The sequence below is a fragment of the Ursus maritimus genome, unplaced genomic scaffold (assembly GCF_017311325.1).
Source record: "Ursus maritimus isolate PB19 unplaced genomic scaffold, ASM1731132v1 scaffold_26, whole genome shotgun sequence".
Lineage (NCBI taxonomy): Eukaryota > Metazoa > Chordata > Mammalia > Carnivora > Ursidae > Ursus > Ursus maritimus.
This window is the reverse complement of record NW_024425119.1, coordinates 11,881,407-11,895,687: the sequence shown is the minus strand read 5'-3', so window position 1 is coordinate 11,895,687 and position 14,281 is coordinate 11,881,407. Positions and strand designations below refer to the sequence as shown.

At 37.0% G+C, this 14,281-nt stretch overlaps 1 protein-coding gene across 2 annotated transcripts in view; it reads left to right on the top strand.

The window, feature by feature from the left end:
* Positions 1–14,281, top strand: part of LRP6 (LDL receptor related protein 6) — a 197,896-nt gene that overhangs the window by 166,635 nt on the left and 16,980 nt on the right. The window contains exon 23 of one of the 2 annotated variants that reach the window (XM_040642167.1): positions 1,369–6,760. The exons of the other annotated variant lie outside the window; for it this stretch is intronic. Coding sequence (XP_040498101.1) covers positions 1,369–1,663 — 295 coding nt within the window. The 3' untranslated portion in view covers positions 1,664–6,760. Of the gene's footprint in view, positions 1–1,368; positions 6,761–14,281 lie in introns of those variants that run through there. 2 annotated transcript variants of the gene reach the window in all.

The window sequence follows — 14,281 nt, the reverse complement described above, 5'->3', positions numbered from 1 at the left end:
CCCCCCCCCCCCCACCCCATGAAAATGGAAGTGTTGGGCCTTTTAAATGTTGAGCCAAGAAATTTCACCAAGACTCAGTGTGCCTGATGGGACAGAAAGATAAAACCTAAAAAGTACTGTGACATCATGTCAATATTGGTAGTAAAACGCTTGAGAACCTGGTCAGCAGGTCATGTAACTTCTGGTCTTTTGGCAGCCATTTCTTTTGAGGCAAACCCTGGGTGATAGCAAATGGTTTATATTTGGGATAGTATCCTGTGGAGCTCTGTAGCACTGGGTCTCTCATGGATTGTTTAATTCAGTTTTACCCATGGTCCTGCCCCTCTATTGTAGTCACTTTGATGACAAAGCATATGAAGAAACCTTGATTGGGATGAATATGAAATAAGATCAGCTTTACGATATTTGGAATATAAGTGGTATATGAGGTTACGGACAGAAGTAGAAAGGCTAGAAAGGCCAGCACTTTTAGCTCTTCTTTTCATTAGTGTGTTCATGTCTTCTCAGTTCCTTTTTTATTAGTTAGCCATGCCGCAGACTTGATTAACAACTGTAGCTTATTTGAAAAGGTAGAACCACAAGTATAAGAAATAAATTAGGTCTCTGAAATACATATTAGAAAATACACTGGTCTTACATGGATATTTAGAATTGATCATTTTGTTGTTAGGACAGTATGCTTGTCTGTACACAGGGGATCAAAACTCTTTCCCCCAAACCACAGCACTTTCTCTTTACTGATAGTAACAGTAATGGGATAGATACGCCCCTTACGCTGTCTACCAAAATTCAGCATGGCTTGCACAATATTTGTTTTAAAGAGAGAATGAAGTCTTCAGACATCATTAAATTATTCGTTAGGTAAATTATAGAGCAGTTAAAGAATGTTAAAGGAATACTAACATGATTGAGTAGGATCAAATATGTGAAGACCCAGTCTTCTCACAGACTGTGGAAGAGCAGAAATTGGTGAGGTCCGTCTGTCCACAGTATAGACTAAATGCAAAATGTAGAACAGATTTTCCGGAGATGATCATTAAGTATTTGAGTAGTTCTTTGTTATTCAGTGATACGGTTTAACTGCAAGGTATAAGAGCACATCAAGAGCCTAGGTTGAGTTTACCTCTGCATTCCCATTCTATCAGTTTTTAAATGCCTCTAGTCACATTTTATTTGCAAATATGAAATACATGCTGTCTTCCTCCTTTAATTGACCATTGCAAATTGCCTCCTGGTCTGTATAAATTTAAATTGTAGTAGTGTATTATCTTCAGAGTGAAGTTTACATCTAATACTCTGTATTCTGATAGGGACCACTGCTTTTCTGTAAAACTAAGTGTCTGCTTCTCTTGATTTCCCCCATACCAGCTACAGGCCGTACAGCTACCGGCACTTTGCACCCCCTACCACACCCTGCAGCACAGATGTTTGTGACAGTGACTATGCTCCCAGCCGGAGAATGACCTCAGTGGCAACAGCCAAGGGCTACACTAGTGACTTGAACTATGACTCAGAGCCTGTGCCCCCACCTCCCACACCCCGAAGCCAATACCTGTCAGCAGAAGAGAACTATGAAAGCTGCCCACCTTCTCCATACACAGAGAGGAGCTACTCTCATCACCTCTACCCACCACCGCCCTCTCCCTGTACAGACTCCTCCTGAGGAGGGGCCCTCCTCCTCTGACTGCCTCCAATGCAAAAATGTAAATACAAATTTGGTTGAGATCTGGAGGGGGGGAGGGAGCTATTAGAGAAAGATGAGGCAGACCATGTACAGTTAAAAATTATAAATGGGTAGGGAATACTGGAGATATTTGTACAGAAGAAAAGGATATTTATATATTTTCTTAAAACAGCAGATTTGCTGCTTGTGCCATAAAAATTTGTATAAAAAATAAATTTGTACTAAAAGTTTTATTTTTGCAAACTAAATACACAAAGCATGCCTTAAACCCAGTGAAGTGACTGAGTACAAAGGAAACAGGAATAATAAAGGCATCACTGACCAGGAATGTCTGGGCTTTATTGATACCAAAAAAAAAGAGAGAGAGAAGAAGAAAAATGTAAGTCCATCTCAGAGCAGCAAACCATAGATACTTGGAAGTAGCCAAATAGCCTTCATGTTAACTCACGTTTGAGGGCCAACAAGTTTAAGAAATCACAAAAGGAAAAAAAAAAAGGAATTAAAACTGACTTTGGACAAAGGGCTTTGTTTTCTCTAGGAATCCAATTATTTTAGTGAGGAAAATAGGTATTTATAAAAATCCCTTCTGGGTGTTGCTGTTGTAGGAGATCCGTTGTCCGGTGAGATGGTGTGGGGCTCTCTGCGTGTGCAAGTCTTCTGTCCCTACCTTAGAACCCACAACCTCTGTCAAAAGAATTAATTTTTTCTCTAGGTGTTTTTACCTTGCTTCCTCCCCCAGCAGCTTTGTAGGCCATTTTGCCAAGATATCATGATTTATTCACAGCTTTTTATCTGAGGATTGATTAAATGGAATTTTCTAAATTAAGGTTTCACTTTAATATTTCTACTAGCTCCATTCCTCTGTAGGCTTAGCTCTTCAATTTGCTGTTTTTGCATAATGATCAAAGGTTAGACATATTATTGCTCCTCTTCCAAGATTGTTTTAGTGCTCATTAAAATCTCTTTTTACAACACATATAGGCAATGTTTAAGAATTACAAATTTAACCATTATGTTTTTGTTGTAAATTAATCATATATCCTTGCAGTACTTTCAGCATATAATAACACAATATGAAATCATTTATATATATATATTTTTCCTAGTAAAACATTTAAATATGTTCCGGTTAGAGACAATCTATTTAAAAAGAGAATTTTTTGTTATTAGGTTTTCCCTTTATTAACTGTTCATGACATTTTCATGTTCTTTAGGCCAATTTTTCTCAGAATGATGTCTACATACATACCTCTTAACGTGTGACGTGAGTTTAATATCTTCCTGTTACCCAATGTGAATGTTAGATTGTTTTCAAATTATCCACAAATTATTCTTATACTCACCTTCTATATATTTGTGTGTGTTCTCTCTTATCCCATTATGAATTAAGGTGATTTAACAAATTTACCAATATGGATTAAATGAGAAGGCCAACTAAAAACTTCTCAGCTGTCAGAACTTGGGTGGAGGGGAATAATGGAAGGCTCTTACGTCATCTGCCTGACCTGCGTGGTCCTTGGGCTGCTGCATCTTCAGCTCTTAGGGCTGACATGTGGGATGATTCTAGCACTGCTCTGCCACCTTGCCACAAGTTAGTTTCCTGCTTTTCCAGCACTTCTCTGCTAAAACTGAATGTGTTTTTTACACTAATGTTTTTTGCTTTAACAGTTGTTGGTCAGTTAGTTACAGAATGATTTTTTTTTTTTTTTAATTCTGTCTTGCTGAGGCCTCTCTGGATTTTAGGGCCCAAGAGAAAACAATGGAAGAAAAGATTTAGAATTTTGGCAGGGGTGAAGTAACTTTTTAAGCAATTAAAAATACCTAAGGAAACTTGTTAAAGAGAAAAAAATGTGGTTTCAGAATAATGCTTATATTGTTGGGGACACCTTATATGAATCAGGTGCACTTGATTTTGCACATAAATGGTGATCCATCAGTGTCTTGCATTTCAGTCAAACAAGCATTAACTCTTCCTGTTGGTGGACAAAGTGCTCACAGTCTAACAGAATGGACACTGGAGTTGCATTCTGTGACACGAGGGCCTTTGATGCTTAAATGAAGATGGAAAGGTTAGCAATAACTGGGTATCAATTAGAATTTGAGAATTCTATATGTTTACATTTTTTAATGTGCATCTTTATCCAGTGGGCTTCCCATGTGGAAACTTGCACTATAACGAATTAAGAAGAATATTGCCTTGTTATATCTCAGTCCAAGTGCTTGTACTGCGATGGCAATGGCCTCTTCTTGCAAAATACTGATTTGTGTGCCAATTTGTTTGAAATTATTTGAAGGCAGTTCCGCTTAATCTCAGAATCCTCTTTCTGGGGTAGTTGAGATGCATTCTTATTATTTTGGGGAGGGTACCTTTAAATGAGAGAATTATCAAAATTCAGGAAAGATTGGCCCTCGGGTTACATGGACAGTTAAGCTTAGGTAAACTCTCTTGAGTATTAAACATGAGATTTAATTGGAAAAACTGAAAGTAAAAAATAAACATGAGCACAAATCAGGGGAAAAAGTGGAAAAAGGTTTGGAATCTGGTGTATTGCTCTATTCATTATCCATGAGGTAAAAAGGAATAAAGTGTTATTAGATTCCTTAAATACTAAGGTATTTAATTTTGAACATGTCTTACAGTATGCCTGTTTACTGGTGTGATTAAAATTATCTGAGAAAAGAACTCTAGCACAGCGTACCCTCTCTGCCCTGTATAGTAGACTAGGCTTCACTGAGGTGGTCTTTCTAACTCAGAACTTTCATAATTTTGAACTTGCCTCCTTCAGAGCCCTGGTCTTCTGAACAGTGGCCCAAGGAATTTTGCTGCTTAAATCAGATAATGACATAGTCAAAAGAAAAAGCAGAGTTAAGGGATAGAATTTCTCAGTATTAGTTTTTCTTTCATGAAATTTTATTATGCCTTTGACGCCTGCTGCCCCTCTTCTGTAGTAGCATATGTGAGATGCTGTCTGTCTAGCAGAAAACTAAGAGTTATTTTAATGATTTTAATTTTAATATAAAATACTTTGTGATATATGACCCTTGAGAACAGCTATTCTAAAGGAATCATATATATTTAGAAATGAAGACTTTACATTTTCATCTAACAGGCCAATAATTTGGGGGCAGGGCTTTTGAGCAGTAAAATTTTAGCATGAATTGAGGATTGTATTTGTTCATTTTAAAATACTCTAAAGTCAGTAATTTATATAAGGCCAATTCCAACTTTGATAATATATAAAAATAACCACCATCTGCATTAGGTAGCGATTAGGTTTGGGGAAAATCTTTTTGTTTTGCCATCAACGCCTATTAATGAAGAATACTTCGAGCCCAGTTAGTAGCTGTGGCTTACCTAGCCTATTCATGCATCTTTGTATGTTTATGTAACCTGATACCAGCAATCATAATAGACTCCTGCTTCTCTGTGATAGTTGTGCTAGTGGAGTCCTGTGCCTAGATTCGATTCCTAGAAACGTAGTTTTTAAAATTGCTTTTTCTCTTGCAGGGGAAACTTGCCACTTCATTGATTTGCACGCCATAAGAGCTGCGTATTGGTTACCATTACACATCTAACAAAATTGAGAAACAAAAGTCTTGGGCTTTTCATACCCCAGGCTTTTAATAAGCTTAAGTCTGTATAATGACATACATAGTATGTTTGGAGTGTGGCTATGAGTATGTGAATATCAGTTGGCCAACCAATGTGTGGGCATCCACAAATGAGACTATACACTAAGTGTAGACAGGGACTGAGTCAGAAGTTTATAATCAAGTGGTGTTTAAAACATGTTCTCAGAATTCTTAAACTCAAGTTTAATTTTATTTGGTATTCCTTTCTTTATCCGAAGCCTAAAATGAGCCAAGAGAAATAACAGATGATTTCAGAAAGTACTGGTAGCATATGTGTGGTTCTGACTTCTGGGATGGCATCATTTCATAATAGTCCCAAATTTTGGCTTTTGAAAATTTCAGTTTTAGGGGATAACATTTTACATTTATAGTTTAAAATTTTTAAATTAGGAGCTTTGTGAATCCATATACTCAGGATATTTCCGTTGGACTTGATTCTGCATCTCTTCAAACTAAGCCTGCACCTGAGTTAGAAGGGGGGTAGTCAGTAAGATCTAATATTCTTACTGACTACTTCACCCTCCTTCAGTCCAGGTAAATTTTACTCAGTTTTTCTTTCTCATAAGGCATCCTTAAGCTATTATTAAGTTTATTGCTGGAAAAAATCCTCATGACTTTACAGATACAACTATAAAATACTATGTGATTTCTTGTACTCAGAATATAGACCTAACAAAAACTAACTTGTAGATTTTCACCATTACCTAGGGTTTACCCAAAAGTTTACACCAAAGATTTAGAGACAATGTGCTTTTGCTTATGCTTAACTGTCCATTTTTTTTAAACAAATATAAGCAGGGCAGGGATATAAATATATATAGATATAGATCTATCTATCTAGATAGGTATACCTAAATATGAATTTAAAAAGAAAAGAAAGTGAATAAATCTAATTTTACATTAAATTAAATATCTGGGGTTAGTAGGAAAATTTGAAAAGAGTTAAGAGGATACCAAGAAGCTTAAGCTGGACTAGCCTTATTTGCAAGTGAAGGATCTGGTGCTGCTTTCAGATGTTTATCCTTTGTGTTTTTAAATTTTTTCTTAAGCTTTAATCTTTGTTATTGTCTTAAAGTCAGCTGGTGTTTCTTGTTCATGGACTTTGGTACGATGGTGCTTTGCAAGGATGTATTTATATTTTAATGGCCAACATTTGGTCAGCCCTTGTCCACTATTCACTTCCCCCTTTTTGTAAAATAAGTGCTTTAATTGTAAACTGTATAAAAATACCTTGTATAAATTCCCTTTTGATTATTACAATAAGCTGAGTTGTAACAAATGAAATGTTGATTTTTATAATAAAACAGTGGAAAATAAAAGTGTCATTTCTTTTTAGCAAGGTATTAAAACAGCGGATTGTGCTTTGCTGTGACTTGTGTTTCAGAGGCAACAAAACCCACCTTTATTGTTTGCATTTCAAATAAAATACAACCTTGGAAGAGAGGTTTGAGAAGACCTGTTGCATAGTTCAGTGTGTGGCCATACCTGTACTGGGAATAGAGAATAAGGAAAACATTTTGTGCGTCCTGCCGTGGTTTTCACTCAATTCCTGGAAGGAGCCATGGTGTGGACCCCGAACCGCCCCCTTCAAATTAGTTTTAAAAATGAACATTGCTCCTCCTGGTGTCAAGCCCAATATGCTATGGTACTGAGGGGTAGCAGAATATACCACCTCAAAGTATGCCACTTGGGCATCCTGATTGTTTTGAGTTGGGTAGGCACTTTAAAAGCAGCAAATACAGTTAGACGCTTTCTTTGAGCTCCCCTTATCTGCCTGAAGACAGATCCTCTACAAGGAACACACTTGTCATAAATCATAAATCCCCTCCCTGAGAGTTTCATCAACCAGGGAAAATTGATTCTTATCACAGAAGAGACTAGAAAAAACAGCCAGATGAACTTTGCCACAACTGTCCTACTTCCCACCTGCTCTTCTGCGGGCCCATTCATCTTTCCTAAAAATCACTCTTCCCTGAGACGTCTACATCATCCCTCCCCTTTTCCTATTAATATGATATTTAAGCCTGAATTCTAAGCCATTTTGGGGAGTTTCTCAGTATCTCCCATGTGTACATAAGGTGTACACGTTAATAAATTTCTGTTTTCTCTTGTTAATCTGTTTTTTATTACAAGGGTCTCAGCTAAGAACTTAGAAAGATAGAATATTATTTTCCTCCCCTACAATACTCTTTCCGGAGAGGGATTAAAGAACCAACGAGAACTCAAAACTACTAGATCCCTGCTTGAGTCAAAGTTTGCTGGTTTGACAGGAAGAGAGGAAAGCTTTATTATTTGGCATTAGGTTAGATGGAACAAATCTTAGTGTAAAGTTCTTTTCTTAGCAGATGCTCTTGAGTAAGTGAGCCCACCTTGACTTCTTTGCTGACCCCTCCCATTCTTTCTTCTGGAAAACAAAAATCACATGTTGTGCTGTTACCAATCTAGTCAAAGAAAGGAGAGGCAGAACCGTGGTTTTGGTTTGCCTGATTAAAGGCAGGCTCAAGAATGGGAAGGACAGTGCAAGTTTTGGGTCCTTTTCTGCAGGTGGGTTTTCTGCTGAGTTTATACAGTCTTTTTGCATGAGTATTTCTGTAAATTGAAAATAAAGGGTAAATGACTGTTGATGGGGTTCAGGATGTGATACCCCATAATATGGCACCTTAGCATCGTGTATATTTTAAGCTGAAAGAATTTGAGAAATGGCGTGTGCAAGAAGAATCCTCTGACCTTCCCCTGAAGCAGGTCACAAGCCCTAATGTGAGAAGGCCGCCCCTGTACTCAGGAAAGGAGCATCCTTACCTCCAAAGACAAAGGGACACAGAAGAGGACTCTGAGCAAACAGGCCTTGCTGAGTTGGCCCCAGTGTGTTACACACAGCCCATACTCTGTTCTAGCATATCTTTCCATGACTTTCCAGTTTTCATCAAACCTAGCATAAAACAGGTTTAACCATCTGGTTGGGTCTTCATTTCCTTATGAGGGCTCCTGTATCATGTAAAATTTCTATTAATATATTTGTGTGCATTTCTCTTGTTGCTCTCTTATGTCACAGGGATCCGACTCAAGAACTTAGAAGATATTTTTCCTTTTCCTACAGTGTACTCAGATTGCCATTCCCACTCAGTCTCCATATCACTGCCACTACCGCCACGCTGCAAATTATCTACCCAAGATTAGTATTTGTAAATTAATCATTAATCACCATATAAAGCTAATCTTTCTCAATTAAGAGGCCAAAAATAAGGCATAATTTTGCTAAGATTGCCCTGCATTTACTGTGCACCAGGTACTATGCTAAGTGACCCCTCCCCCCTTTTTTTTCCTCAATAATGAACTGATTAATACCCACGCTTGACAGGAAATGCCCAGTTTGAGTATGAAAAACTCCAGTGCAAAATTTTGATCGGAGGCAGTTGGCAGTAGGTGGAGGGAAAAGGACACTGAATTGAGATTGAGATTCTAATCTCTGTTCCATTTTAATTAACTGCCAAGGCATGTCTGAACTCATTGAATCTCCCAGTATTTGTTGGTATTAGGCTCTAATAGAGTTTTCTGAACCTTGACTCTTCAATTGGCCAGTTCCACTACCTGTTCCAGAGAGCTGCTTGTACCTAAGGCATTCTAGGCAATGAATAGTATTACAAGGTAGAGTCCGCTGGAGGCCAAACACCTGTGAAGTATCCTATTCTGTCCAGATGTCTATTGGAGGAGTCCTTCCCTTTTGGCCCCTTCTCTAGTCTTGCTCTGCATTCCAAAGTAATTTATACCGCTCACAAGAGACAGTGTGAGGCCCATCATACACTACCTGTATGGCAGACAAAAGATTATTTAAGAGCTTTTTGACTTCTGATCATCCTACCAAAAGCTCCCCCACTACCATTGCCCAATTTCATGGCCTTGAAGACTTCTGTGTTTTGTCCTGTAATTAGAGTCCTTTTTTCTTGGGGGGTTCCTTGGGAAGGAAAGGATTAGGAGGCCTCAAGTTTTACGCAATGCTGTGATTCTTAGGTGCAGATGTGTTTCATGACAAGGTTTTTAAGTAAGAACTCAATTTAGATCTGGAGCTATTTATATTTTCTATTACGTCAATTTTTGTCTTTTATGTCTTTGAGGAGTTTGTCCATTTCCTCTAAGTTTCAGTTTATTGGCATAAAGTGTGTCTCTTATCCGTTCAATGTCTGTTTTCATTTCTGACTTTGGTAATCTGTGTCTTGGTCAGTCAAACTGAAGGTATGTCTATTATTGATCTTTTTTTTGGAAAAATCAGCTCTTGTTCTAATTTATTCTTCTCTATTCTATGGCCATTTTCTCTTCCATTGTTTTTTGCTGATTATTTCCTTCCTTTTACTTATTTGGATTAAATTTGCTAGTTGCTTAGGATGAAAGCTTAAGCCACTGATTTTACACTTTCTTTTATGACAAAAGCATTTAAAGCTATGTGTTTCCCTCTAAGCATGCTTTAGCTGCATCCCACAAATTTTGATGTTTTCATTATCATTCAGTTAAAACATTTTCTAATTTCAGTTGTGATTTCTTCTTTGAACCATGGGTTACATAAAAGTGTAATTTCTAAATCTTTGGGGGTTTTCCAGATATCATTTTGTTATTTTCAGATTTAGTTCCATAATGGTCATAAGTACTCTGTATGAGTTTAACTCTAGAATTTATTGAGACTTGTTTTACGGGCCAGACTGTGGTCCATCATAGTGAATGTTTTATGGGCACTTGAGTAGTGTTAAAAAGAAAAAATCACAGGCTGAGAAGGGAGTCATTTATGTCAGGCCACATCAACAAACCAGGGTGTAATACTTAACTTAGTTGCCATTTCAACCTCTCCCAGAAATGTAGTCTTAACATGTCAGGAATTTTCTGGTCAGCAGCAATAAGGTTATCTGTCACATGGGCTCCCCCATTTGCCAAAGGAAGATGAAGCAATCCACCTAATAAGATTCTTTTGTTCCCCAAAGGAAGGTGACCTCACCTGAAATAATCCTTTTTCCTGTTTACGATTTCCTTGTCCTGCCTTTAAAAACCTTTCCTTTTCTGTAGCCCTTTGGAGCTATCCTCTACTTCCTAGATGGGACACTGCCAATTCATGAATTGTTCAATAAAAGCCAATGAGATGTTTAAAATTTACTTGGTTGAATTTTTGTTATTTAACAATAGTATTCAGCAGTTGTTGGATACAGTGTTCAATAAAGAGTGTTCGATTAGATCAGTTTGGTTTATACTGTTGTTCAAGTCTTCTAGATCTTTGCTGATTTTCTTGTTCTGTTCTATCAATTACTGGGAAAAGAGTGTTGAAATCAACCTTAATTGTGGACTTGTCTATTTCCCCCTTTTAGTTTTGTCAATTTTGCTTCATTTTGAGCTCTGTATGATTTAGGATTGTTGTCTTCTTAATAATTCACCCTTTTCTTATTATGTAATGTCCCTCTTTACTGCCATAGTCCTTGACTTGAAGTCCACTTTGATATTAATGTACCCATTCCAGCTTTCTTACTAGTTTTGCATTTATTTTTCTATTCTTTTAATTTTAACCTATCTCTCTTTCATGTTTAGACATAAAACATAGAGTATAGTTGGGTCTTCATTTTATCAATACTGTTTCTGCCTTTTAATTGCAGTATTGAGCCGTTTCCATTTAATGCAATTATTGCTACAATTGGATTTTTGTCTGCCATCTTGATATTTTCTTTTTGTCCCATCTGTTCCCTCTTTTTTCTCTTCTCTGGCCTTCTTTTGAATTGCATATCTTTTAGGATTCCGGTTTGCTTCTGCTACTGACTTCCTAGCTATGCTCAGATGTAGTCACTGCTGTATGATTTACAGTATGCATCTTTAACTTGCTATAGTCTACTTGAAATAATACACCACTTTGCATATAATATAAAAACCTTACAACAGTCTGTTTTATTTCTCCCTTCCAGTCTTTTGTGTTTTATTGTCATACATGTTCTGCATGTTATATTAAGATACATTGTTTTTGCTTTCATCAATCATCTTTTTTAAAAATTTACTTATTTTCTTTTTTTAAATTATCTTTCAAAAAAATTTAAACATGAGAAAAATATTTTTACTTACCCATACAGTTATTATTTTTTTGGTGTTCTTCATTCCCTTTATAGATCTGGGTTTCTGGTATAATTTTCCTTCAGGCTGAAGAACTTTCCTTTGGCATATCTTAACAGTGTTGATCTGATCATGACAAATTGTGCTTTTGATTGTCCAAAATGTTTTCATTTTGCCTTCACTTAAAAAAATATATACGACAGCTTTATTGAGGTATAATCAACATAGAATAAACTGCATGTATTTGAAGTATACAGCAATTAATTTTGTGTTGTATACACCCACAAAATAATAAGACAAGGTAATGGACAGTTCTATCACCCCAAAATGCTCATGCCTCTTTATAATTCCTTTTTTCCATCCCTTCATTTCCAGGCAATCAATGACCTGTTTTCTGTCACAATAAATTAATTGCATTTTCTAGAATTTTATATAAATAAATTTATAGTGTGTGCTTTGTTTAGCTTCTTTCCCTTAGAGATTCATATCCATGTTACAGCATATACCAATAGTTCATTCCTTATTTTTTTTTAATTGAATAGTATCCCATAGTCTGGATATACCACATTTGTTCATCCATTCAACTGTTTTTATTTCCCATTAAGGGCTTTCACAAATATAGTTACCACATTTGGTACAAGTTTTAGACCAAATTTATTTCTTTTGAATAAATTCCTAAGAGTGAAATGGTTGGGTCATATGATAGATGTTTAACTTTTAAAGAAACTGCTAAAATGTTCTCCATTTTGGAAATGTAAAATTTTACATTCTACTTTTCCTGAGTGAGCTTTGGTAGTTTGTCCTTTAAGAAATTGTCCATTTCAGGCAGCTGGGTGGCTCGGTCAGTTAAGCATCTGCCTTCCGCTCAGGTCATGATTCCGGGGTCCTGGGATGGAGTCCCACCTCGGGCTCCCTGCTCAGCAGGGAGTCTGCTTCTCCCTCTCCCTCTGCCTCTGCCCCTCCCCACTGCTCATGCTCTCTCTCTCTCAAATAAAGAAAATCTTAAAAAAATAAAAAAAGAAAGAAGTTTGTCCATTTCATCTAAGTTGTTGAATTTTGGCACATACTATTCTCTTATTATCCTTTTAGTATCTGTAGAACTTATAGTAATGGTCTCTCTCTCATTCCTTTGTAATTTGTGCCTTTTCTCCTGATCAGTCAGGCTGGAGATTGTATTGATCTGCTCAACGAACCATCTTTTGATTTCATTGCTTTTCCCTATTTTTCTCTTTTCTATTTCTTTGATTCCTGTTATTTCCTCTCCCCACCCCCCTTTATTTCCTTTTTTATGCCTATTCTGCATTTGCTTTTCTAGTTTAAAGTACACGCTGAAGTCATCAATTAATGACCACTCCTTTTCATGGAGGTGTTCAGTGCTATGCATTTCCCCTTAAGTACTAAGTACCCCCCTAAGTATTTAAGTTCCCTTCATAAATTCTGATATGCTATGCTTTCATTTTCTTTAAGTTCAAATTTCCTCTTTAACCCATGGGTGATTTAGACATGGGTTATTTAATTTTTAAACATTTGACGGATTATCTAGATATCTTTCTGTTACCAATTTATAATTTACTATCACTTGATCAGCAAACATCCTTTGTATCATGTGAATCCTTTTAAATTTACTGACATTTGTTTTACGGCCCAGAATATAGTTGGTAAATGTTCTGTATGCATCTGAAAAAGATGTATTTTCTACTATTGTTGGTGTTAATGCTCTGTGATGTCAGGTCTAGTGGGTTAGCAGCACGAAGGCTACAGTATCCTTACTGATTTTCTCTCTCCTTGTTCTATCGATTACTGAGAGACATTGAAATCTCCGTGATTGTGAATTTGCATATGTTCCTTGCAATTCTCTCAGTTTTTGCTTTGTGTACTTTGAAGCTGTTATTAGATTGTGATACTATGATTTATAATAAATAAATATTTGGTTTTTGTCCCTGCTCCTCCTGGCACAACTAATAAAACCCTTGGGATTTCCTAAGTGATGAGAGCAATGAAGGTGTTTATTGTTATGTTAATGAGGCAACTTTTGGAAAGTCCCTAGGTAACTATGGGTGGGTTGTCAAGGGAACCAACCCTGTGAACTGAGGGGGTAGAACTTTGAGTCCCACCCCCTGACTCTGGGGAGGGAGAGGGCCGGCGGTTGAATCAATTGGCAATAGCTGATGATTTAATTAATCATGCCAATATAATGAAGCCTCCATAAACCCCAAAAGGATGAGGCTGGGAGAGCGTCCAGGCTGGTGAGCACATGTAGGTACTGGGAGAGTGGCATACCCAGGGCATGGAAGCTTTACGCTCCTTTCCCCATACCTTGCCCTATGCATCTCTTCCAACTGGCTGTTCCTAAGTTATATCCTTTTTTCTTTTTTAAGATTTTATTTGTTTGTTTGAGAGAGAGAGAGAGAGAGCACAAGCAGGGGGAGGGGGAGAGGTGCCCTAGAGTTATATCCTTTTATAATAGAGCAGTAATCTAGTTAGTAGAATGTTTCCCTGAGTTCTGTTAGCTGTTCTAGTAATTGAACCCAGGGAGGAGGTCATGGGAACTTCTGATATAGCCTATTGGTCGGAAGCCTGGATGATGTCTAAAGACTGTGTTTTGGGGAGCCAGTCTCATGGGACGAAGCCCTTAACATGTGGGATCTGACATAATCTCTGGATAGATGGTTGAATTGAGCTGAATTGTAGGATAACCAGCTGGTGTCAGAGAATTCCTGGTGGTGTGGAAGAAAACACACTGGAAGATGCATAAACGTTTGAATTGTTATATCCTCTTGATGAATTGAACTTTATTATTTTTAAATGAATAATATTAATATTCTTTGGTCTGAAATCTGCTTGACTGATGTTAACATAGCCACTCCATCTTTCTTTTGATTAGTGTTATCA